Source organism: Molossus molossus, unplaced genomic scaffold (assembly GCF_014108415.1).
Source record: "Molossus molossus isolate mMolMol1 unplaced genomic scaffold, mMolMol1.p scaffold_m16_p_1, whole genome shotgun sequence".
NCBI lineage: Eukaryota > Metazoa > Chordata > Mammalia > Chiroptera > Molossidae > Molossus > Molossus molossus.
In genome coordinates this window covers 111,284,415-111,311,846 of record NW_023425344.1, presented here as the reverse complement: position 1 = coordinate 111,311,846, position 27,432 = coordinate 111,284,415, and the positions used below count along the sequence as shown (strand labels likewise).

Here is a 27,432-nt window from a genome sequence, read left to right as displayed (position 1 = left end):
TAATTAATATTTTTAATGTCTCTGTATATACCCATGTCTGCCAAACTGGGCATAAGCATTATAGTAGTTTATGCCATTCAGCCAAAAATATGTATTTTTTAATTAGTATGAGTCAAGTACCATAAAAAAGAAAAAGAAATGGTCTTACAAATGAAAGATTAAGACAAATTAGAGCAAAAAGTGAAAAGAATCAAAACAGAAGAAAAAATAAGTTTATCAAAATAATAGATACAGAAAAAAATTTTTTTAAATAGATTAAAAAATGAAATGCTGTCCGGCCAGTGTAGCTATGGTTGAGTGTCAACCCATGCACCAAGAGGTCACTGGTTAGACTCCCAGTCACGGCACATGCCCAGGCTGTGGGCCCGATCCCCAGTGGGGGGCATGCAGGAGGCGGCCAATCGATGTTCTCTCTCATTGATGTCTGTCTCTCTCCCTCTCCCTTCCTCTCTCTCTAAAAATCAATAAAGAAAAATTATTAAAATAATAATAATTATTATAAAAGCAAAACTGGACCTGATCAAACTGTTTCCAAGTAACTTCATTGCATCCCCAAACAAAGCTCAGGAATGTTTACAGGAATACAATAATACCCAGTACACAAAAACACAAAATTGAAAATGTCTGGCATCCTATCAAATATTATCAGACATTAAAAGAAAGAGGAAAGTATAAGCCATAATGGGAAGACCAACCAAAACACAGCAAGAAATGCCACATATGACTGAATTAGCAGTCAAAGACATTCAAATAGTTATAACTGAATCCCACAGATTTAGGAAGCTAGAGGAAAAAATTAATGTGCAAAATAGAAGCATGGATATAAAAGATGGCCCAAAGTAAACTTCAAGAAATGAAAACTACAATGTTTGAGATGAAAAATACACGTGGTAGGGTAAACAGCAGAATGGGCATTATGGAAAAACAAATCAGGGCACCTGACTATATAACAGTAGAAACTTTTCAAAGTGACCGGCAAGGAGAACAAAGACTCAAAATCAAATAAACAGAGAATCAGTGAGTTGTGGGACAAGATCAAATGGCCTAAGATACAATAATCAGAGTCTTCAAAAGAAAAGAGAGACAGAATTGAAGTATTTAAAGAACTAATGGCCAAAATTGTTTTAAATTTGATAAAATTATAAGCCCTCATATCCAAGAATCTCTAGATAAACATTATGCTAAGAAAAGCCAGTTAAAAAATCAGTACATACAATGTGAATCCAATTCCAGAATGTACAAACTAATTTACAGTGATGGAAAGAAGGTTAGTGGTTCCCTGGGGATGGGGATGAGAGGCAGAAGTAAGAAATTCTCATCATACCTTCATGGGTATACACATATGCCAAACTTAATTAGGAGGGGCCAAGGCGACAGAGTAGTGATATAGAAATGGTCCTTGGGAAGCATGTTCATTTCACCTGGGTTTTATAACACAACATGGTGGATTTTAACATCCTTCACTGAAGCAAGAAAATTTCTGTGTGAAAAAAAAAACCCCAAACAAATAATCTCACCTCCCAAGAGATGTCCCAGAACCAGTGTCATAAATTTCCAGATAGTCATTTGTGCAATTGTAATGAAACTGCAGATGAAATCTCCTGACTATCAAATTTATCAGGTAGCCAGGTTGGGTTAATATATACCAGGTACAGTTGATACCATGGGGGTAGATATTTGGATGACCAGGACTTTCAATAGTTCCTGTTGGCTCTGTAAGAGTTTTCCCACATGCTATTGAAATAAAAACAGTAATTGTTAGAACAAGTAACCAACAAGCTACTTGTCATTCAAAATAAAATAATCTGATCATAACCTCTTAAAAGCTCAAAATTTTTTCCTTGTATGCCTCTTCAGATAACTTGGTTTTTCTCTTATTAATAGACATCAATTAACTATTGATATGTGCTGCTTAAGATAGATATGTATAGATATATAACCTTAAAATTTTACAGTGTAGGTATATACTCATCTACAGTATAGACAATGTTTATAATAATTCATTTACATTGTTTACTTATTCTGATATAAGCCTGAGAAGCAAAGCAGAAGAAAGAGTTCATCACTTACCCAAATCTTCAGTCCTGAACTTAGCCATGAAACCACGGTTTTCAGTAGAAGAACTTTTCACAAATATGACATAAAGGAAATTGTACATGGATGTTATAAGCATAGGTATGTCTGTGCCACAATATTTTTTATTTTCAGTAGAACCCAAAATGGAACTACTACCAATCTAAGGTAAAAAAGATATATTCAAATTTATAGTTAGATCCTTATTTTGAAAAAATACTTTAAGAATAATTATATTTGAAATGTTTTTATTAATATAGGAGAAGTCAATTTCAGAATATTTTTGTCATCCCCAAAAAACTTCATGCCTATTAGCAGCCATTCCCCCATTTCCCTCAAACCCCAGGTCTAGACAGCCACTAATTTACTTCCTATCTCTATGAATTGTCTATTCTGCACATCAAATAAATGGAATCATACAATATATGGCCTTTAGTGACTAGCTTCTTTCACTTAGCATATGTTTTCAAAGTTATGTGTCATTACTTCATTCCTTTTCAATGCCATATAATATTCCATTGTGTGGATAAAGTACATTTCATTAAGTCATTCATTAGTTGATGAACACTTAAACTGTTTTACTATTTTGCTATTATGAATAGTGATTGTACTCACTCATGTACAGATTTTTGTGTAGACACATATTTTATTTTCCTTGGGTATATCCCTAGGAGTGGAATTGCTGGATCAAATAATAAGTCTATGTCTAACTTTTTGAGGCACTGCCAACTCTTTTTCAAAGTGTCTACCATTTTAAATGCCCACCAGCAGTGTACGAGTGTAAAAGGCTTCCCATTTCTCCAAATCCTCGCCAACACTCTTTATTATCTGACCTCTTGTTTAAGCCGTTTTAGTGGGTATAAGGCACTACCTCATTGTGGTTTGGCTTGTATTTCCCTGACGACTAGTGATGTTGAGCATCTTTTCATGTACTTATTGGCCATTTGCAGAACCTTTTTTGAAGAAATATATATTCATATTCTTTGTGTAGTTTTAAAATTAAGTTATTTTTTATTTTGATGAAGTCCGCTTTTTTTATTTTCCCTTTTGTTGTTTGTATTTTTTGTGTCATGTCTAAGAAGGCTTTGTCAAACCCAAGGTCACAAATGCTTACTCCTATGTTTTCTTCTAGGAGTTCAGGGTTTTCACTCCCACATTTAAGTCTATGATTCAAGTTAACTTTTGTGAATGGTGTAGAAAGGGGTCCAATTTAATAATTTTGCGTGTAGATATTCTGCACCATTTGTTGAAAAAAACTATTATTTTTTTTATTAAAATATCTTGGCACTCATTTCAAAAATTAACTGAACACAAAGGTATGGATTTATTTCTGGATATTAAATTCTCTTCCATTGTTTCATATTTTTATCCTTACTCAAATAACACACTTCTTGATTACCATAGCTTTGTTCTAAGTTTTGACATTAATATGTGTAAGTCATATAACTTTGTTCTTTTCCAAGAATGCTTTGGTTATTCTGGTTCCCTACATTTCCATGTGAATTTTACAGTCAGCTCGTGAATTTTTGCAAAAGTGTCAGCTGGGATTTTGATAAAGATTGAATTGAATCTTTGAATAAATTTGGGAGGCATTGCCATTTTAACATCATTAAGTCTTCTAATCCACGAACATGAAATATCTTTCCATTTATTTAGGTCCTTAATATCCTTCAACAATGGTTTATAGTTTTTAGAGTGCAAGTATTATACATTTTTTTCAAGATGTATTCTTTTTATGCTATTATAAACAGAATTGTTTCCTTGATTTTATTTTTCAATTGTTCATTGCTAGTGTACAGAAAAAGAAATAACTTTCACCTTTTAATTCTGCATTCTGGAACTTGCTGAGTTTATTAGTTCTGTTTGTGTGTAGTGTGTGTGTATGTGTGTGTGTGTGTGTATGTGTGTGTGTGTGTACTAATTATGATTTTTCTATATACCAGATCCGGTCATCTGTGAACAGAGATAGTTTAAATCCTTCCTTTTCATTCTGGGTGCATTTTATTTCCTTTCCTTGCTTACTTGCCCTACCTATAATTTCCAGTATAATGTTGAATAGAAATTGTGAGAATAGACATCTTTTGTCTTTTTACTGACCATAGAAGCAAAGTGTTTAGTGTTTCATCATTAAATATGATGTCAGCTGTGGTTTGTTTGTTTGTTTATTTTTTACAGTTGCCCTTTATCAGATTAAGGGAGAGTCCTTCTATTCTTAATTTGAGTATTTTTATTGTGAAAAGGTATTGGACTTTGTCAAGTGCCTTAATGAGAAATAGCGGTCTGTACAAGCTAATTTTGTTTCATGTAACTGATTTGAAGATAACATACTATTTTTAATAATATCCAACCAAATATAAATATTCAAAGGTGTTTGACTCTCACCTCAATGTAATCTGTATTACACTGGGACGAGCTTCCAATTTCAAAGCCAGTGAAGTTGAGAAGAACTACTTGGCCTTGGGGTTGCTGGATAGTCCACCTACAGATCCTTTCTCCTGGATACGCGTTAGGATAAAAGGGTGAGCGAATGACCCCTTCTCCAGTTAATTCACCTCCACAAGCTGTAAATACGGAAATGAGAGTAGTATTTGTGCAGAGAGAAATGATCTTTGCCCTCAACTTTATTTCAAATTCTAATTCTAATTATATGCAAGGATATAATGGAATGTGACCACTTGAAGACATAAAATGACAACATTCTTTCAAGAAATTAAAAGGTTACAATCAGGGAAATTACGCATTTAAAAATTAAGGCATAGGTTTTCTTACCCACTTGATAAACAGCTCTGAAACCAGCTCTTACAACAGAAGCATCGATTATAAACCTGATCCAGATACTATTAGTAATCGATTTAATGTGAGAGAGGGTTTCACTGCCACAGACTTTTCCAAGTAAAGTATCATCATCTCGGACCTAAAGAGAAAAATAAAATAGATCTGTAATTCTAATCAATAAAATTACCTCAACAAGGGTAGTATTCTTTGGAGATGTGGAAATGGAATATTCAAAATGAGTTATCATTTGCCCTGGCTGGTTTGGCTTAGCGGTTAGAGCATTGGCCCGTGGACCAGAGAGTCCCAGGTTTGTTTCCTGCTAAGGGCGCGTACCTCAGTTGCAGTTTGTTCCCGGCCCCAGTTGGGGTCGTGTGGGTGGCAACCACTTGATGTGTCTCTCTCACGTTGATGTTTCTCTCTCTCTCTCTTTCTCCCTCTCTCCCTCCCACTCTATCTGTAGATAAATGCAAAAATATCCTTGGGTGAGGATAAAACAAAAAATGAGTTATCATTTAACTTGGGTTACATATTTATATTATATTTGAAAGTAGACAACGGGTCATTTTTTAGCACAATACAATAACACTAAATATTGATAACAAAATCTTAAGCTAAAAGGATCCAAAAACAAACAAACAAACAAACAAAATGTTTTCCTAATAATTGCCACAATATCAAAGAGAAAATAAATGTACAATTTTGGACTATTTAGAAGACAACAAAATATGAGAAGACAGCATACCAAAATATGTAAGTTTTAGCCACATCTATAATCAGATTGAAAGGAAAATAAAAAAGTACATGAGAAAAAGAGAGAAATTCTAAGGAGTCAACTTAAAAATTAGCAAAAAGTATTTAAATGAGAAATAATAAAATAAAAATACATCTTTAATACTTTCAACAATAAAGATACATTTAAAAAATAAAATCAGCCCTGGCCTGTTTGGCTCAGCGGTTGGAGCGTCAGCCTGCGGTCTGGAGGGACCCGGGTTCGGTTCCTGGTAAGGGCATGTACCTCAGTTGCAGTTTGTCCCCAGCCCTGGATGGGTCGAGCGGGTGGCAACCACTCGATGTGTCCCTTTCACATCGATGCTTCTCTCTCTCTCTCTCTCTCTCTCTCTCTCTCTCTCTTCCTCTCCCTTTCTCCCTCCCACTCTATCTGAACAAAAAATGGAAAAATGTCCTCGGGTGAGGATAAAAAAAAAAAATTCAACTCTAATAAATAAAGTACAAGAAAAAAGTATTCATGAATATATTCAAGAACTATTTTTCAAGGAAGGTTAAGGTGTAGGAATATAAAAGACATATATTTGGCATAAAAGATAAAAAAAGTAAATAAAAAAGAAAATAAGCACAAATATACAAAATTAAAAATGACAAAGATGAGCCCTGGCCAGGTGACTCGGTTGGCTGGAACACTGGCCCCTACACCAGAAGGCTGCAGTTTCAGTCCCTAGTCGGGGCGTGTATGGAGGCAACTAATCAGTGTTTCTTTCTCACATTGATGTTTCTCTCTCTCTTTCTCTCTCTCTAAAATCAATAAACATATCCTTAGGTGAGGACATTAAAAATGACAAAGATCATATAAATACCCAGATACTGAGGAATTTGTTTAATATGATAAATTCCATGTATAACTCTATGGTAATATGGTTGAATTTTTGAAATGGTTATTTCCAGAAAGAAAAAAATTACTAAAATTACCTCAAGGAAGAAAAATAAAATTTGAGTAGACAACAAAGCATAAATAAAATTTGAAACATTATCACAGAAGATGCTCTGCTTGATAAGTTATTTTATACTTTTAAGGAACAAATAATTCCCATATATAATTTGTTCTAAGGCACCCTCAAACATGGAACAGTTCCTAACTAATTTTTCTCAGTACCATCTTACCAAATCCCAACATAAATACAAATGAAAACTATGAATTGATCTCACCTATTAATATCAATACAAAAATTCTAAACCCGGTCCTAGAAAAATGAATCCATTCCATTGTTAGGCTTATATACCAAATCAAATATGAGAATAAATGTAATGCAAGAATGGTCTGAAATGAGAAATTATAAATTAAGCTTATCAATAGGTTCAATAAGATAAACCATATATCTCCATAGATGCCAGAGCTTGCTAGCATTCTTATTTATTAGAAACAACACTCTTAGAAAGTTAGAAGCAAAAGAAATATTTTTTCATATAATAAAGATCAATTGTTTGAACCAGTAGTCAATATCTTGCCCGGCTGGTGTGGCTCAGATTGAGGGTGGTCCCATGGACTGAGAGGTCCCGGTTTGATTCCCGGTCAGGGCACACACCCAGATTGTGGGCTCCATCCCCAGTAGGGGGCGTGCAGGAGGCAGCCAATGGATGTTTTTATCTTACATGGATGTTTCTATCTTTCTCTCTCTCTAAAAACATCAATAAAACCATATGAAAAATGTATCTTCCTTTAAAAAGAATAGTCAATATCTTATAGTGTAGCAGCCACGAGCACCAGCTACAGAGTCATATAGACCTGGGTTCGATTCCCAGCTCTGTCACAAACCTCACTGAACAAACTTTGAACAATGTACTAAGTCTAAGCCTAGCTCAAGGAGTTTGTTGGAGCAAATAGATAAAACAATAGTGTGAATTCCAGAGCAAAATGCCTACTAATACTATTGTTAAACCTGACACTAGAGCTTCCTCTCCAAAATCAGAATGTACTCCAAGGATATACATGCTACTCCTTATATGGAAGTGTTCTGGATGAGCTAGCTATCTAAATATGAATCCACCCCCTCAGTGAGCTTTATCGGGGCATCCGTAAACGCCAGTGCCGGTTGCTGGGGGTAGCACTGTGGAAGAGAGTCTGTTCACCAGGAACTAAAACAAACAAGCCCACGTTTTTAAAAAGCACGAATGTCATGTTTAAAAAGTGCGGGCTACTATATCATTACTTCACCATGGCTCCCAGCAGGTACCACAGCTAGACATCTTGGAAATCTGTGAAGGCATTTTTGTTTTTGTTTTAATTATTTTTTAAAATATGTTTTGATTGATTTGAGAGAGAGGACGGGAGAGGGAAAGAGAGAAAGAAACATCAGTGATGAAGGAAACATCAATCGGCTGCCTCCTACACGCCTCCGACTGGGGATGGAGCCTGGAACCCGGGCATGTGCCCTGATGGGGAATCAAACCAGGGACCTCCTGGTGCACAGGTCGATGCTCAGCCAGTGAGCCACACCAGCTGGGCATTTGTGTTTTAATTATTAACACAATGATGGCATGACACTATTGACATTTAATGGCTGAGGACCGAATATACTAAATAGGCTAAAATGTGAGAGACATCACACACAAGAATTCTCCTGTGTCCTTTGTGGCATTCATGCAAGTGACAGTTTGTTACTAAGTGTGAAACCTAGCTCTATCTGACCCACCAAACACGACATATTTTTGTCCAGTTATAAAACACACAGAATTTTCCAGGTTGATAAGTATACTGTACATCGAAAGAAGTTCTTTTTTTCCTCCTAGAAATCTGCCAAGAGTTAGTCACCATTTCAGAAAATGTGTCACCAATCTACCCAGCCATGTCAGCCTGCATTTGTACTGCGACATTCACAGTGACTCCGGGGAGCAAACAGCTTACCTGCTTTCACTTTGCCTTGTACAGTTACCTAGGCTCCTAACTTACTGAAACACATATTTTTTAAAATGTATTTCTCCTAAAGTTTATAAGATGAACCAAAATGTTTTATATAACTGTGTATGTTGAGGTGACATCATCTATGGACTTTATCTCAGAAGAGTGAAAGGGTGATATAAAACGGTCTTAAAGTATAGAGAACCCTTGACTTAACCTAAAACTCTGAACTCACACGGGATTACGGAATACTTCTCGGTGGAAAGAACCTTGAGACTGGGGTTTAAAGGATTATCCAGGCCAAGGGCAACAGGCAGAAGAGGGAAGATTTTAGAAGTATGATACTCAGTGCCGGTGGGGATATGGTAACATGGTGACTGTCATCTGCAACCGGCGGAAAAATAAATTTCTGGAAAATAATTTGACGGTCTGTATTGGGAGTCTTCCAAATGTTCCTGGTTCTGGACCCTGTGCCTCCACTTTATCACCATAAGGAAATTATCCGAGATACAGGCAAAGACACGCACGACGACCCACATCAAAGTACGTTCTATAATAACAAGAATGGAAAATATTCCAAATGTTTCATAATAGGAGAGTGATTAAGTAAATGACCGCACAGCCATATGACAGTCTTACAGACACATTAAACAATCACCCACCTCTCCACTAATTCACACCCAACCCGTTCCTTTCTATGAGCTGTAACACACTGTTTGCATATGTCATTAAGTGATGCTAAAAATCTCTCTAACCAAACAGCAAAACGTTGTAAGGAGAAACATTCCTGTATCCTTTTTGGCACCTAAACAGACCTTTGTAAATGGTATTTAACAAACGCTTGCTGATTCATTCATTTAAGGCAGGATGTGATGCAGAGATGTGTGAGAGATGCAGACATATGACAGTCCTGAGAAACCAGAAAGCATGAGCACAGAGTAAGATGTCTTCTGCTTTCTAATTCTCCGGGGCCCCATTTGCTTCTGCTAAGATTGTAGCCTCTCTTTTCTGCGCTGCCCATTAGAAAATGACAAGAAGGAAGAAAAACAGCCCAATAGCATCAGAGCCTGCTAAAGTGGGCTGTTCCCCTGGGCCTTGCTAATGAAATTCAAGGGCGTGAGCAAGGAGAGAGGCAGCTGCCATGCAAATGTTTGCAGGGAACTTACAGTCCTCCAGGGCCCTAAACCTAGAGGCACATTGATTTTGGCTGTGTTTCTGTCTCTGTGTGAAAATGAAACCTCATTAATTCTGAGAGCCTGTATTCTCCCTGGATCTCAGAGCAATACCTTAACCACAACCTCTTTGAAAAAGACATTCAAATAAAATTCATTAAATGTTCTAAAGTGACCCCAAACACTTTCAGTATTTGCATTCAGTATTCTAGGACTTGTGAATTTGCACCCCCATTCACTCTCCCCAAAACCCTCCTCCTTTGTGCTTGTGCATTCGAATCGACTATTTTCCTGTGCTCACTGCCATGTGACTTGCAATGCCTCCCCATGGAGATCAAAGACTTATCTTCCCGCTGCCTGGGAGCTTGGCCACGGGGCTTGCTTTGCCCAGCAGAATATGAGCAGAAGTGATGTACAGTTTCTGAGGAGAAGCTTTCGGAGTCCTTGCATTATTCAGGGACCTCTTACTTGCCCTGCTCATAAGACCAAGAGCCAGGGTCCCAGGGACAGAAGGGACAGGGAACAGATCAAAAGAGCTGCTACTGACCCCAGACCAACATGTTAACATGAGCACAGAATGAATGCACGTGGTTGTGAGCCACAGAGCTTGTTTGTTCCTGTGTTTGATTTGTTTTATTGTTATTGACTATTTGTTATTACAGCAGCATCTGGAGAAAGATGACTCATGTTTGAACATGGTTTGGATTAACGACGGGCTTTTCTGAAGAGGGTCAGGTGGAGCCATGCCATAGTCACAGCAAATTCATTCCTCAGAGTGGATCACATATGCACAGAAGTGACAAGGACCAACTCAGGATGCTGGTGTTCTGTGGACCAGACCTAGATTTCTTATTGATTGCCTTCTTCATCAAGCAAACACTGATTGTTTTGGGCCCAGAGACCCAATATACAACCTGTGACCTATAATTTTTAGCCTGTAGTGAGAGCTAAAATTAACTGGGCCAAAAATGCAGTTTAGCTGAAATGTTAGAAATGAAACCTAGAGCCGGGTCAGTAGTAAGCTTAACATCTATAGTGGATCAGGTCCTAAAGTCACATCTTAATGCATGTGTTCGTTTGTTTGTTTCTTAATATGTTTTTATTGATTTTCTAGAGAAAGAGGAAGGGAGAAAGATAAGTCAGTCGACTGCCCCCTGCATGCCCTCTCCTGGGGACTGAGCCCGCAACCCAGGCATGCGCCCTGATCGGGAATCAAACCGGGACCTCTCAAACCATGGGACTGCGCTCAATCCACTGAGCCACACTGGCCGGGCTGTTCATTTGTTTTTATCTGCTATGTATCCAGATTTGGGTTTTTTGTTGTTGTTTTTTTTATTCTCACCCGAGGACACCTTTTTCCATTCTCTGTTCAGATAGAGTGGGAGGGAGCGAGAGGAAGAGAGAGAGAGACAGAGAGAGAGACAGAGAGAAACATCGACATAAAAGGGACACATCGAGTGGCCCCCACTTGCACGACCAACCAGGGCCGGGGACAAACTGCAACTGAGGTACGTGCCCTTAGCGGGAACCGAACTCAGGTCTCTCTGGACTGCAGGCCAATGCTCCAACCACTGAGCCAAATAGCCAGGGCTCCAGATTTGTTTTCACATAACAATTTTAAAAATCTATTTCAGTATTAAATTTTAATTTAAAGCAAACCAAATATGCTGGTACTTGGACTTTATCCAACCAAGAGCTGAAAACAGAACCCTACCATGCAGTAGTGTTTAACATGAGGCTTCTTGTGCAGTGAGCATCAGGTTGAAATGCCCCTTATATAAAACAAGGGTGACCCTGGAGACCAGCAGTGGGTTAGTCTGGGTGCACAGGAAAAGCATGTGGCCCCACTCGAAATGGGTGAGGGAGAAGAGATAAGAGAAGCTACACTGAAAGGGACTGAAAAGTATTTTCTTAGGTTATGATTCATTGTTATTCATTAGTATGTTTCATGATTTCACAGTTAGAATTGTAAAGCTTTTTATGCCACATGAAACAGGGCCCCTTCTAATATCTCAGTCAATAAACTTATCTTCTATCTGCTGTTTTAAAAATCTGCTTTTCTGTAATCAGGAATACTTGTCTAGTTTTACATAGAAGTGTATTCCTACATGATTGCAAACTCCAGTAGGTCAGCTTCTCCTCCCCATCACCACCATCATCATCATCATCATCATGTTAACTTTTAGTAGCTAGTCTCTGGGGTGTGAGGCTTTGCCCTAAGGACATTTTATTTTTATCCTCACCCAAGGACATTTTTCCATATTTTGTTCAGATAGAGTGGGAAGGAGAGAGAGAGAGAGAAACATCAATGTGAAAGGGACACATCGAGTGGCTGCCACCCACACGACCCAACCAGGACCAGGGACAAACTGCATTCGAGGTACGCACCTTTACTGGGAACCAAACCTGGGTCTCTCTAGACCGCAGGCCGACGCTCTAACCACTGAGCCAAATCAGCCAGGGCGCCCTAAGAATATTTTAATTGTTTCCCTTTTCATCTAGGAAAGGTACGTTCTTCATCTCCAGCTACAAAGCTGTACAAGATCCAGCTCCTGCATAACTCTGGTTTGCTTCTTCCTCCCCTTTGTGATTCCAGACACACTAATCTATTTTCAGTTCTGGGAGTTCACAGGTTTTTTCTCAATTCAATCTCTAAGGCTATGCCAGCACCTCTAACCTGGATTCCTTCTTCTGTTGGCTCTTTGCAAGGCTAACTACTTCGAATGTTCAGGCTCAAAATGTGACATCCTTAGGGAAGCTAGCTGCCTCTGACCATTCAACTGAAGTCGGTTCCTTCCACATCTCATTTCAAGGCCTGGCCTTAACATTGCATAGGCTTCTGAAATGATTACTCAGCCTACTACTTGCATTCTCTGGGGTTAAAAATTAAACTTTCATTACTACCTTATTGTCTTTCACTCAGAGTTCTGATGGCTTAAATCACTTATGAAATATTAATGAGAAGGGCTACTTCTTATTCTGGAAAGATGCTTCTGTCACATGCACTGAGCTGTTCTACACAATTCAAAAGCTCTTGGACGAAAACAGATGAACTCCCAGGTGATCTGTCCTTGCTCCACTCACATCACATCACCCATGAGCAATGTGTGTTCTTAGCAGTAGAAAATTTAGTTGAAAGAGATACATTAAATCCAAAGAGTAATGCATAAATTTGTGCTTCTTGTTGGGAAGGGAAGGGAAGGGAAGGGAAGGGAAGGGAAGGGAAGGGAAGGGAAGGGAAGGGAAGGGAAGGGAAGAGAAGAAGAAGAAAAAGAAAAAGAAAAAGAAAAAGAAAAAGAAAAAGAAAAAGAAAAAGAAAAGAAAAAGAAAAAGAAAAAGAAAAAGAAAAAGAAAAAGAAAAAGAGAAAGAAAGGTATGAATCTGGCCAATATCACATTTATTATCTTTTGTAGTTAAATTTTATTCTTAAATTGTTATGGAACTCTCTTACTGAGCAAAAAGTAAACCTGTCAAAACCACACATGAAAGAGATACACTAGGCAACAGTATCTTATTCTTCATGTTAAGGGTGTATTCATAGGGTAACAAGACATCTGGACCACATAACGCAAGGAAAATTCCCTATTATCATTCTCCCATATCTCTCTAGAATTCCCTCTCTGTTCTTTATTCTTCCAGAAGTTTTAGTAGTATTTTTTTTTTTATCCTTACCCAAGGACATTTCTCCATTTTTTTGTTCAGATAGAGTAGGAGGGAGAGAGAAGAAGAGAGAGAGAGAGAGAGAGAGAGGGAGCAAAACATCGACGAAAAAGGGACACATCGAGTGGCTGCCACCCACACGACCAACCAGAGCCAGGGACAAACTGCAACCGAGGTGCGTGCCCTCAGCGGGAATTGAACCTGGGTCTCTCTGGACTACAGGCCGACGCTCCAACCGTTGAGCCAAACCGGCCAGGGCTCACTAGTATTCTTTCTGTCATGAATAGTTAGTAAATGGCAGTCAACTCCCCTCCAAACCACGAAAGTGTCTTAAATTCCATTATTCTTTTTGTAAATTCCTTTGCTTAAACATTTCACTTTTTAAGTACACCTTTTAAAAGTAAAAACAACATTTTGGGGAATGATATATTGAGTCACAATAATGTCATTTGTATTTGGTTCTAACATCACGTTCTTTCATGCCCGCTGTCTGAAAGACATGAAAATAAATGGACATACTTTTTAAAAAATGAACTTAGTTCACACATTTTTCCAATAGATAGATATGACTTAATGGCAAGAACTTTGACCTAAGTCAATATATGTCTATCTAGAATCCCAGATAGGTACATCTAAATCCCATTGTGACAATAACTAGAGTTTGAGCTTTGTGACCTCAATTTCCTCATTTGTAAAATTAAGGATTTAGATTAGATGACCTTTCAGGCACTTGATGGGCTAAAATTCTACAAATCAATTGGCTGTATTCCCTTAGGATGGGTGGTCAAGGATATAATAAAATGTTCATTAAATTGTTGAAATTATTATACGTGACCTGTATTTCTAATAACAGAGTTCTTTTATTTTTTCCATCAATAACCCTTGAGAGAAAGACTGGGTATGCATGCACTTCAGAATGTAGATACTTCGATGGCCAGCCACAAAAGGGTCTCATCAACTGTCTCTGAACTGATAAGTTCAAGGCAAGAGTTGGAAATTTGGCCTGAGAAAACTTTGCATTTGTATAATGCTTATAATTCTTTAAGCTTCTTTTATCATTTATTTCCTTTACTTATTCTTACAGAGGTTTGAGAATAGATAGGGCATCTAATGGAAGTAGGATCTGAAGCATCCGGGTAAAGGATTGTCCAAGGTTATACAGCATCAAATGACTGAACTAAAATAAGAACTTAGTTGAATTAACTGTAATCCCTTTCTGGCTACAAAATATTCTTCCATTCTGTTTTACAAAGTTTAATATTTCATGATTTTTTTTCCTGGTAACTTTTCAGAACAATTAAGAGTTCATGTAACCCCTTAATGAAAGTAATGCAAAGTCAGGGAGGCTATATTATTTTAGATGCTTTGATGATTCCTCAGAGCCATTAGAATCCTCTAACAGCCCTGGCTGGTTTGGCTCAGCAGTTAGAGCGTTGGCCCGTGGACCAGAGAGTCCCGGATTTGGTTCCCACTAAGGGCATGTACCTTGGTTGCAGTTTGTCCCCAGCCCCGGTTGGGGTTATGTGGGTGGCAACCAGTCAATGTGTCTCTCTCACACTGAAGCCCCCCCCCGCCCTGTTCTATCTGAAGATAAATGCAAAAAATGTCTTCAGCTGAAGATTAAAAACAAAAAAAAAAAAAAAATGAATCTAATCTAACAGAAAGGTACTCAAATTTTCCTGAAAATTAGAATTATATTTTTGCCTGTCTCAGAAAAGCATTGTGATCTAGTTCCGTATTACAGTCCTGTGACCAGGAAGCCAGTTATGAAATTGGAAAATTCACAGAAGCTTCCTCCCTGGGGAAGATGATCCACCTTTTGTAGTCACAGTTAAACTACTGCATTTCTGTTCTTATCAGAGAACAATACAATGGGAACTACTAAATTCCAATTCCTAGTTCCATTTCTCCCCAGACACCAGACACGTAACCATGGGCAAGTAGCATCTTCTCTGAGCCTCTATTTCTGTTATCAAGATAGGAATAATGGTTGTTGTGAAGATTCAATGAATTAATTCATGGATAGCACATACCATTTCTGACAGGCAGTAAGAAGACAGTAGTATTTATCTGCTTGATCTATTACAGTATTTTAAATAACACCTGGTGCATAGTAAGTACTCCCTACATGTGAGCTATTTTTACTGTTCTCAAAGTTAAAAAAAAAAAAAAAGATGTTGGAAATTTAACTTTTATTTGCATAAAAATATCTAAAATTGGTCACTGTATCAAACTTTAATGTACTTTATGAGAAACTTTAGGAAACATACATTGAATGAATATACACATTCACCTCACTATCTGAGATAAAAATCTCTGGATTAAAAAACATTGCTGTGCCCTGGCCTGTTTGGCTCAGCAGTTAGAGCGTCAGCCTGTGTTCCAGAGAGACCCGGGTTCGGTTCCCGCTAAGGGCACATACCTCGGTTGCAGTTTGTCCCCGGCCCTGGTTGGTCGTGTGGGTGGCAGCCACTCGATGTGTCCCTTTCACGTCGATGTTTCTCTCTCTTCCTCTCCCTCCCACTCTATCTGAACAAAAAAATGAAAAAATGTCCTTGGGTGAGGATGAAAAAAAAACAAAAAACATTGCTGTGGTGCCGTGGTCAATGTACTAAGTCCTGGTTTCATGCTAAAATCCTGTGTTTTCTTGCTCCACACATGAAGGAGGGAAGGTCAAGAGGTTATACAGGTTTTTCCTAGAAAAATGAATTGGTCTAATTTACATGAGCAAACAAAATTATCAGTGCTGCTCTGAGTTTACATAAAATGATTGTGCTTAACAAAGAGTGTTCTGTTTCGCTTCCTCAGCACTTTAATTTGTGGCTTGACCAATAATTAAGCAAAAGAAATACAAGGCCAGGCAAACAAAAACTACCTTTTTGTTTCAGATATTCTTGTTACAATTATTACACACACTTAAGGTTTTCTGAAGGAAAGTAAGCAGAACTAATGAAGAAAAAAGACATCTAAACTTTAAAACAAGAGTTTTTGAATGTTTTAACTTAACTCTCTGCCACTCACTAGCTAGCTCACCTGGACAAATACTTTTACTTCTCTGCATCGAGTTCCCTCACATAGAAAATGATGCTGGAGAATCTCTGAAATCGGTATCCCATTAGTAAATCCTATTATTCTTAACTGTTTGCAGTTACCTTAGTTATTAGAGCTCAATTGAATAGTTTGTAATTTAGCATGTATATGAGTTTCTAGTCTCAGCTTTCATTTTGTCATTTGCTAGTTCACCACCAATCTCCTGTTTCACCATCCATAGATCTATTTTTGGCAAATTCTTTTATACTCTCTAGAGCAGTTGTTCTCAGACTCTGGTTTGTATCACAATTACCTGGAGGGTATGTTAAAAGGCAGGTGGCTGGCCTACCCCTTGAGGTTCTGACTCAGTCTGTCAGAAATAGGATATAGAATTGCTTTTCTAGCATCCAGATCACCCAGGTGATATGGCTCAATGACCATTTAAAGACCATGGCTCTGCAGAACATAAAAATGTTGAAAAACATCATCTAAGGGCCATCTAGTAGTAAAAGTTACCTCAATGTAACTCTGAGAACAGCCACTCTGGCCTTCCAGCTCCACATGGGTGAAGTTCACCTGTATTTGTTCTCCCAGGGGTTGAGTTATGATATAGATGCATTGTTTGTTGTAGGTGAAAGGTCCAGACAATTCAAGGGAGAGAGGACCCTCTGGGTCTGTGTAGTTCCCTCCACAATGTGGATCCACTAAAGAGAGGGAAGTAGAAGGAAAAGGTCATGTGAATGGTCAATCCTCTGGTTCCAAGGCATTATATACAATTTTCAAAAACTTATAAGCATACACATGCAATCACATACCCACTTTATTCACCCAGTTTATATATTTATATACCTCATCTGATTATAAAATTTCCAGTTTGACATGTGTTTGTTGTGGAACAATCATGTAGTGCCTAAAGAAATAGAAATAGAGGAGATTCCAAAATGGTGGCAGAGTGAATGGAAGCTACACAGACCATCTCCCAGGACCAAACTGGAATTACAACTAAAATAAAAACAAATTGTCAGAAAAAGAACAACAGAAAAAGCAGCTGGAGAGGACCCGTATAACCAGGGACAGAATGAGGACACTAAATCGAGCCTGGTAGGAACTGCAGAGGCGAGAGAGAGGGTGGGCTGGTAGCCCACAGACATCAGCTGTTTTAGCTGTGAGCAGCTCCCTCAGGGGTGAAATTCAAAGCAGTTCTACAGCACAGAGGGCTGGGACAGAGCACTAAATTAGCTACAGCCACTCATCTTGGGCTCCAGCAGAGGGAGGGCAGAATGAACTGGAACTGTGGGGAGAGAGGCAAAAGCTTAGATTTCTGAGAGGGCAATGGGAGTTTTGTGCTGAATCACTGCCTTACAGGACAGTAGCCATATTACTGAAAGAACCCCTCTCAAAGCCATGGGGAGAAGAAATAGCATCCCCCTCAAGAATTTAACACCACCTGGCCAGGTCAGAGAAATGCACATTGAGGCTTATTAACAGCCAGCAAGCATCTGTCCCACCCACTGGAAATCCTCTTACCCTAAACACCTGAGGCATTTTTTCATTCTGTTGAGAACTACAACCCAAGGCTCATCAAATAATTAAAAATAATAGCTTCCAGGCAAAAAGCTAGAGGATAACTGAACCTTTCCTGGGCTTGCAAATCTACCCAGGAAAGTAAGACTTGACAGTGGTGTTTAACATGGGTCCTCCCACACTCATCCAAATCCAGTAGAGGGAGCCCCAACCAGTGGAACACCGACACCCACAGGGAAAATTTGGCAGGCTCCAAAACCCACTGAGACAGCCAAAATGGTGAAACAAAGAAACAAATCTCAAATGAAAGAACAAGAGAACTCTACCAAAGAAGAGATAAATGAAATGCAGTTCAGCAAGTTATCAGAGGTAGAGTTCAGAGTGATGATAATGAGGAAGCTCAACAACATGAGTAAATATATAGAAACATTGAAAATCAACCAATTGAAAATGAAAAGCCACCAAGCAGAAATGAAGAATGATGTAGCAGAAATAAAGAACACATTGGAAGGAACAACAAACAGAGTAGAGGAAGCCAAGGACTGGATCAGTGAATTAGAAGACAAGGTAGGAAAACTCACCCAATCAGAGAACCAAAATGAAAAAAACAATTAAAAAACAGGAAGACAGCTTAAGAGAACTGTGGGACAATATGAAATGTAACAACACCCAATTCATAGGAGGTCCAGAAGAAGAAGAAAATGAACAAGGGTTAGAAAATATATTTGAAGAAATAGTGACATAAAACTTCCCTAGCTTGGTGAAGAAAAAAGGCATACAAGTATAAGAAGCACAGAGAGCCCCAAGTAAGAAGAACCTAAAGAGGCCCACACCAAGAAGCATAGTAATTACAATGTCCAAAATTAAAGACAAAGAGAGACTCCTAAAGGCACTAAGAGATAAGCAACAGGTTACCTACAAAGGATCCCCCCATAGCTATCATCTGACTTCTCAACAGAAACACTACAGGCCAAAGGGAATAGCATGAAGTAATCAAGGTAATGAAAAACAAGGATCTGAATCCAAAACTATTCTATCCAGCAAGGCTATCATTCAAAATAAAAGGTGAAATAAAGAGCGTCACAGACAAAAAAGCTAAGGGAATATATTAGCACTAAACCAGCACTGCAAGAAATGTTAAAAGGACTGTGGTAATCAGTAGAAGAAATAGAAAAAAATATATAGCCACAATAAACAAAAATGGCAATAAATAAGTACATATCAATAATCACCTTAAATGTAAATGGTTTAAACACTCTGATAAAAAGACACAGAGTAGCTGATTGGATAAGAAAGTATGACTCATAAATATGTTATTTACAGAGACCCACCTCACAACAAAAGACTCACATAGATTGAAAGTGAAGGGATAGAAAAAATTTTTCCAAGCAAACAGAAAGGAAAAAAGAGCTGGGGTAGCAATACTCATATCTAATAAAATGGACTTCAAAATGAAGGCCATAACTAGAGACAAAGAAGGCCACTACATAATATTGAAAGAATCTATCCAATAGGAAGATATAACCTTGGTAAACATATGTGCACTCAATATAAGAGCACCAAAATATATTTTAAAACTTCTGGAGGACTTCAAAGGAGAATTCACAGCAATATAATCATAGCAGAGGACTTTAACACCCAGCTGACATCACTGGATAGATCCTCTAGACAGAAATTAACAAGGAAACAGAGACTCTAAATGAAGCACTACACCAAATGAATTTAATAGATATCTACAGAGAATTACACTCCAAAACTTCAGAATTCACAGTCTTCTCAAGTGCACATGGGACATCTCAAAGATAGATCACATGTTACGACACAAACTAAGTCTCTACAAGTTTAAGAAGACTGACATCCTATCAAGCATCTTCTCAGATCACAATGTCATGAAGTTAGAAATCAATTAAAACAAAAACATGCAAAGACATTTGAACACATGGAGGCTAAATAGGATGATATTAAACAATCAATGGGTTACCAAGGAGATCAAGGAAGAAATGAACAACTTCCTTAAACTCAATGATAATGAACACGCAACAACACAAAATTTGTGTGGCATGGTGAAAGCTGTCCTGAGAGGGAAGTTCATAGCAACACAGGCCTACCTTGGGAAACAAGAAAAATATCTAATTGACTATCTAATCTCACAAATTAAAGAACTACAGAGTAAACAAAAAGAAAAACTCAGAGCAAGTAGAAGGAAATAAATAGTAATGGTTAGGGCAGAAATAAACAACATAGAGACTAAAAAAATAATTTAAAAGATCAATGAAAGAAAGAGCTGATTTTTTGAAAACATATGAAATATTGGTAGACCCTTAAGCTAGACTCACCAAAATAAACAAAATCAGAAACAAAAGAGGAGAAATAACAACTGACACCACAGAAATACAAGATTGTTAACAAATACTGTGAACAATTTATATGCCAACAAATTGGACAATCTAGAAGAAATGGACAAATTTCTAGAAATACATAGTCTCCCAAAACTGAACTGGAAAGAGATAGAAAACTTGATCAGACCAATAACAACTAAGAAAATTGAAGGTGTAATAAAAAATCTCCCAGCAAACAAAAGCCCAGGCCTGGACGGCTTCACACCTTGTTCATGGATTGGAAGAATTAACATCATTAAAATGTCCAAACTACCCAAAGCAATATATAGATTAAATGCAATTACCATCAAAATACCAACGACATATTTCAAAGAACTAGAAAAAATACTCCAAAAGTTTATATGGAACCAATAAAAGCCCCGAATAGCCACAGCAATCTTGAAAAAGAAGAATAAGACTGGATCACAATACTAGATATCAGGTTATAATAAAAAGCTATTGTAATCAAAACAGCCTGGTACTGGCACAAGAACAAGCACATAGATCAATGGAACAGAACAGAGAACCCGGAAAGTGACCCAAGACATTATGCTCATTTAATATTTGACAAAGGTGGCAACAGCATACAATGGAGTAAAGACAGTCTCTTTAATAAATGATGTTTGGAAAAATTGTACATCTACATGCAAAAAAATGAAACAAGACCATCAACTTACACCATACACAAGAATAAACTCAAAATGGATACAAGACTTAAATGTGACTCGTGAATCCATAAAAATTTTAGAAGAAAATGTAGGCAACAAAATTTCAGACATCACATCCAGCAGAATTTTCACTGATACAACACCTAAGGCAAGGAAATCTAAGGAAATAATTAATACATGGGATTACATCAAACTAAAAAGCTTCAGCACGGCTAAAGAAACAACATCAAAATGGAAAGGGAACCCACTATATGAGAGAGCATAATTGCCAATGGTATATCTGATAAGAGATTAATTTCTAATAGAGAGAGAGTACGCATACAACTCAACAAAAGGAAGACAAAGAAGCCAATTAAAAAATGGACAGAGGAGCTGAATAGACACCTCTCCAAACAGGACATACAAATGGCCAAGAGACATATGAAAAAATGCTTAATGTCACTAATCATTAGAGAGATGCAAATTAAAACAACTATGAGGTATCATCTCACACCTGTCAGAATGGCTGCCACCAACAAATCATCAAACAAGTGTTGGCGAGGGTGTGGAGAAAAGGGGACTCTAATACACTGCTGGTGGGAATGCAGACTGGTGCAACCACTATGGAAAATACTATGGTGTTTCCTCAAAAAATTAAAAATTTATCTGCCATTTGGCCCAGTGATCCCACTGCTAGGAATATATCCTAAGAAGCCTGAAATACCAATCAGAAAGAATATATGTACCCCTATGTTCATAGCAGCACTATTTGCAATAGCTAAGATCTGGAAACAGCCCAAGTGTCCATCAGTAGGTGAGCAGATAAAAAAGCTGTGGTACATTTACACAATGGAACACTATGCAACTCTAAGAAAGAAAGATCTCTTATCCTTTGAGATGACATGGAGGGAACTGGAGAGTATTATGCTAAGTGAAATAAGCCAATCAGAGAAAGACAAATACACATGATCTCACTTATTTGTCAAATACAATGAACAAAATAAGCTAATGAACAAAATAGACCCAGAGACATAGGAAGGAGTATGGTTCATACTGACAAATTTTAAAGGAAGGAGGCAAGGGAAAGGGATGAAATAAACCAAAGAACTTAAATGCATGTATGTGTAACCAATGGACATAGACAACAATGCTGGGAGCGGGGGGGCGGAGCAGGATTGGGAGGAGCGTGCCTGGAGCGGGGGGCATCTGTAACACAAATAAATTAATAAAAATTGCACACAAAAAAGAGAAATAGATGTAGAAATGTGTGATCTAAATTCTAATCTAACATCTTCTTCCACAAATTGCTTTTTAAATAGATTTATAATCTCCTCCATTCCCAAAAGATCTGAGACACTTTATAAAATATATGTAACAACATAAAATATGTAACTAGAAAAATGAATCAGATTAAAGGAATAATGAATTCAGAACAGCAAGATGTGGTCGGGGGAGTTGATATGCACAGAAACAGGTACAGACTACTGAGACCACAGAAGGGTAGCTGCAGATTCAGCCTGAAGCCAGCGTCAGTAGAGAAAGGGGACCGGTAAAAAGATGTTCATCATTCATTTCCTGATGTTGAGACCTAAACAATGTTTTTCCTGTGAATTCTCATCAAGGCACAATGATGTATGTTAAGAACAAAATCCTCTACAGCCCTAAAATAAAAATCATAGAGCATTTCATTGCTTTCTGTTGGTTGTTGATTTGTTTTAAAGAATCAATGCAAATTAAAGTCATACCATCTATAAAACCTGACAAATTTCAAGACAGACTGCATTTCTCTCATGAACAACATCTCTCACAACAAAACACGGAATAAAAGCTAGGGAACTGAAGTATAAATTATTTAATTCTAGGTGCCTTGTACTTAGCTACCATTATATGGATCCTACACTTTAGGAAGAGAGGGGTTTTGTAGCATTAATGATAGAACATTGGGGACATAAAGAACAAATCTGGAACCATGGCAGAAATGTTTATAAACACGTTAGTAGCCTAAGAAAGGAAGTCATCTGCAGTATCACACTAAAAAGTAAAACAGCTATAAGCAAAACATTGTCCTTCATATATATATATTGAGCTCCCAATGATTAGGTTACTTACAAGGTGATGTTAGGTAGGTGATATGGAAGCCTTGGTCATTAATCTGGTTGTCCGAATGAAAATGAATTCTGGCAAAGGGGCCTGTCGTCCGGAGTGGTGGGACAGACCGAGTGGTGCAGAATTTCCCAAGAACAGGATCCTGACTCAAGGGACCATCTCGGATCTAAAATAATAACAACAAAACTAGTCATTAAGCTCTCATGGTCAGATTTTAGCAATCCGAATGGTTTTGTACATTAATTTCAGAAAACTCGTCATTTAAGAGCAATAGCTCTGGGATGTATTCCATTCACACGTATGTCTAACACAGGCGTGGGGCTCAGGAAAGGGTAGTCTCCTCTCCTGTCATGCCCGATGACTTGTCTTCTGTCTCAGTTTCAATTCAGAGGCTGGACATTAACTTTGAATTTTTCTCATGATGTTACTAATCTCAATGTTTTCTCCCCAGTCATTTGTTTTGAAAGTATGAGCCCCTAGTAATCCTGAAGAAGAAAATCAATACATGCAAAGAAAATAGGAGAAGGAATGCTGGCAATGCCCATTGATTCACAGCTTGGTCTGGGTATCTGGGAGGATCAGGGAAGAACAGGCAGTGAAGTCAGATTAGACACAATAGAAAGACGGGTTCATGGAATATAAAAAGTGCAGCTTGAATAGTATTTAACTACCACAACAATGATGATGTGACCTTGGAAATCAAATCCTTTTTTAATCGTTGGTTTTTAATCTATTAAATATCATGTTAACTTCTCTATAATTGTGTTGTAGATACAAATTCTGTACTACATAGAACAAACACCAAGGCAGCCAAGGACCAATTCTGTCCATTCAAATTACTTTTAGTATTGTCAGCAAAGTTATAGGGCATTATTACTTTATTCCTATATTTAATTTATTCCTTGAAATATTATAGCTTGTTCAGAAATGAGAGGCATTTCTTATCAGAGTGCCTGATACATTATATTGTATTATATCATATCATATTATATTATATTTGCATCTGAATTAATATAGAGAAGTAAAATAATGCTTCAAATATTAATTTGATGGAATTTATTGAAAATTAATTTCAAGAAAGTTCACTTTATTGTCAACAGTCAAAAGATTACCTTGATGAAATTTTCCAGGGAGAGGTAGGTTTTCCAGTCATTCCCAAAGGTTTCAATTCCATTACAACTGCTAAATTACTAATGACTTTAACTTGTGGAGATCCCTGTGTGACACTCACACCCTTCTCTCCTTTATGAATAATTCCATAGCATTACATTCTTCCCTAATGGACTTGGACAGCATATTGTATCACTACTGCAAGGGGTACTGAGATTTATGGTGATAAGACAGGAACCACCTAAGAACTAAATCTCCTCAATGATCTTTCAGTCTACAATGGGGAGCACATATTTTTATATACCTATAAGCATATGGCATTTGACTATAACAGCCTTTTCTTTTTCCATATATTAATCTTTTACTAACGGTAAGCAGGACAGACAGACACAGGTTAACTCCGCTCCTCTCAATGACAATTATTCAATATATTCCAGTCTTTGTCAATTCATTTCAATACCACTGCTATTAATTTTCTTCATGGAACACTGTGGTCAGTTTGTGAAATACCTTAACAGTTTACCATGAACAACTGAAGATACGAATCTGCATTGGAGAAGATAGCCATGACTTAGTGATTTTTCATTAATTCTGCTCTTCCCATGGGCACGGGGCAAGCAAGGCAGTCTCTTTCTCAGATTCAAATGGGGCTCAGAAGAAGGAGTAACAATCCAATACAAGAATAAGGACTTAGCAAGACATAGACATTGGCTGCCTATAGACGAATACATCCAATTGTTGTTAATAAATTGTGGTCATCCATGGGCATCACCAAACCATAATTCCCCGAGTTCTAATCATATCGTAAATACAACTGTTTACCTCGAGATAGTCTCTGCTGCAGTCATCATGGTGCTCCAGACTCAAGGTCCCAAAGGTAAACGTTATCACAAGGCCGGGGCTGGTTATGACTCTCCAGACACAGTCCCGTCCTGGGGGGTAGTTCCCAGGATACCCCGGAGACGTAATAGAACCATAAGTGCCAGTCAGTACACCCCCACATTCTAAAATAAGAAAGAAACATAACTTTACACTTGTGTACAAGTTATAATTCACATAGAACTATCATAGCCCTTGCAGTGGGAAGCCCAGCTCTTCACTTAAATAGCTTTGGGTAGCTCCGGACACCCCCATAAATTAAATAAGACTTTCAGTTTTCCAGCTTGATACAGTTATAAACCTAGAAGGACCAATTGATAAATAAATCACCCATGCATTGGGTTTTACACTTATCGGTCATCACAGGGTTGCATAATTTAAAACACAGTGCTGAACTGTCTGAGGAACACATGCTAGGATGATAGATTCACTTTGAGGGAGTTTCATTCTGTACATTAACTCTTTAAAAGTTCTGAAAACTCTGTCAGTCCTTATGTCTTTCTAAAACCAGATCCTTTTATATATTAGAACAGTTAAGCACTACATAATTTTCATTTGAGGTTTCTTAGCATTGTGACATAGTCAAAATATTCATTTGATAAATGAAGAAATTCAAATGTTTATGTGGCTGAGCCACTGGCCCAGGGAGGAGCAAGTGAAGGACCGGCCCAGGCTTTCGGACACCCACTCCACTACCACCTGCACTAAACCCCAGCAGACCATACAGTTGCTTATCGACCACTGGAAGAATCTGCTCTTTGTTAAAACCCACATTTATTTAACAGGAAAACTATGGCATATGAGAAGTGCTATAGCAAAATAAAAAAAATAAGAACGCTAAATAAAAATCTAAGCTGACGTCTTGGCCAGTTTGGCTCAGCGGTTAGAGCGTCGGCCTGCGGTCCAGAGAGACCCGGGTTCGGTTCCTGCTAAGGGCACGTACCTCAGTTGCAGTTTGTCCCCGGCCCTGGTTGGATTGTGAGGATGGCAGCCACTCGATGTGTCCCTTTCACGTCGATGTTTCTCTCTCTCTCTCTCCCTCCCGCTCTATCAGAACAAAAAATGGAAAAATGTTCTCGGGTGAGGAAGAAAAAAAAAAATCTAAGCTGCCATAAATATAAATAAGAAAAAAATAATTAAGATCACAGTTCAAATATGCCAGCGATGAGATTTACAGGTTATTCAGATAAAAATTTTGCTCCGAAGGCAAAAAGTGAAACAAATTTGTTACATGATTCTCACATGTTTCTAATGAGAAAACATCTCAGTTGCTCAGAGTAAGAGACTTTTTTTATAACTGAGTACTTAAAAAAGTATCATATGGATGAAAAATGAAAACACCATGAGCATTCCAAAATGGCGGCGGAGTGAACGGAGCTACACAGACCGTCTCCCAGGACCAAACTGGAATTACAACTATAACACAGACAAATCGACGGGATAAACCAACAGAAAAGCAGCTTGGAGGACCATGTAACGAGGGACACTGACTCGACCCCGGTAGGCTTGCGAAGGTGCGAGACGGGGCTGGGAGCCCACGGTCGGCAGCTCGGCAGCGGCCTCAGCTGGGAGCAGCGCCCTCGGGTCACACTCCCAGGCGGCTCCACAGCGCAGCCGGGACAGAGGCTGACACAGCCACAGCCACTCACCTTGGGCTCCGGCAGAGGGAGGGCAGACTGGACTGGAACTGTGTCGGGACACTCGGGATTTGTAGGGCACTCAGAGTGTTTGCTGAGTTGCAGCCACGCAGGACGGTGGCCATATTGCTCCTTCCCAGGGCTCTGGGGAGAGGCAACAGCCTCTCCCTCGGAGATCCAACCCCACCCTGTGGGCCATTGAAGTGCTAATTGAGGCTCATTAACAACCAGCATCTGCCCTACCCTTGTGAAATCCCCTTGTGCTGAGCACCTGAGGGAGTTTTTCAATCAACTGACAACCCAAAACTCATCAAGTAACCTCGACTGCTAGCCTCCAGGCAAAAAGCTAGAGGATAACAGAACCTTTCCTGGGCTATCAAATTTAACCAGGGAAGTAAGACATGACAGTGGTGTTTAACGTGGGTCCTCCCTCACTCATCTAAACCCAGGAGAGGGAGCCACAAACAGCAGAACACCAACACCCACAGGGAAAACTTGACAGGCTCCAAAGCCCACTGTGATGGCCAAAATGGTAAAACACAGAAACAGAAGCCAAATGAAAGAGCAAGAGACCTCCACTGAAGATGAGATCAATGTGGAGCAGTTAGGCAAGTTAACAGAGCTAGAATTCAGAGCCATGATATTGAGGAAGCTCCACAGCATGAGTAAGGACATAGAGACACTGAAAGTAAGCCAATTGGAAATTAAAAACCATCAAGAAGATATAAAAAATGACATATCAGAAATGAAAAACACATTGGAAGGTTGAAAAAGCAGAGTAGAGAAAGCTGAGGACTGGATCAGTGAATT

At 38.4% G+C, this 27,432-nt stretch overlaps 1 protein-coding gene across 1 annotated transcript in view; it reads right to left on the bottom strand.

Moving 5' to 3' along the window:
- The window catches only part of CUBN (cubilin), a 292,271-nt gene that overhangs the window by 231,951 nt on the left and 32,888 nt on the right, over nucleotides 1–27,432 (bottom strand). Inside the window, exons 15-21 of the mRNA XM_036275497.1 lie at nucleotides 24,929–25,110; nucleotides 23,000–23,162; nucleotides 16,858–17,045; nucleotides 4,843–4,987; nucleotides 4,456–4,634; nucleotides 2,071–2,236; nucleotides 1,518–1,734 (exon numbers count right to left, since the gene is read on the bottom strand). Of these exons, the coding sequence (XP_036131390.1) occupies nucleotides 1,518–1,734; nucleotides 2,071–2,236; nucleotides 4,456–4,634; nucleotides 4,843–4,987; nucleotides 16,858–17,045; nucleotides 23,000–23,162; nucleotides 24,929–25,110 (1,240 nt within the window). The remainder of the gene's footprint in view (nucleotides 1–1,517; nucleotides 1,735–2,070; nucleotides 2,237–4,455; nucleotides 4,635–4,842; nucleotides 4,988–16,857; nucleotides 17,046–22,999; nucleotides 23,163–24,928; nucleotides 25,111–27,432) is intronic.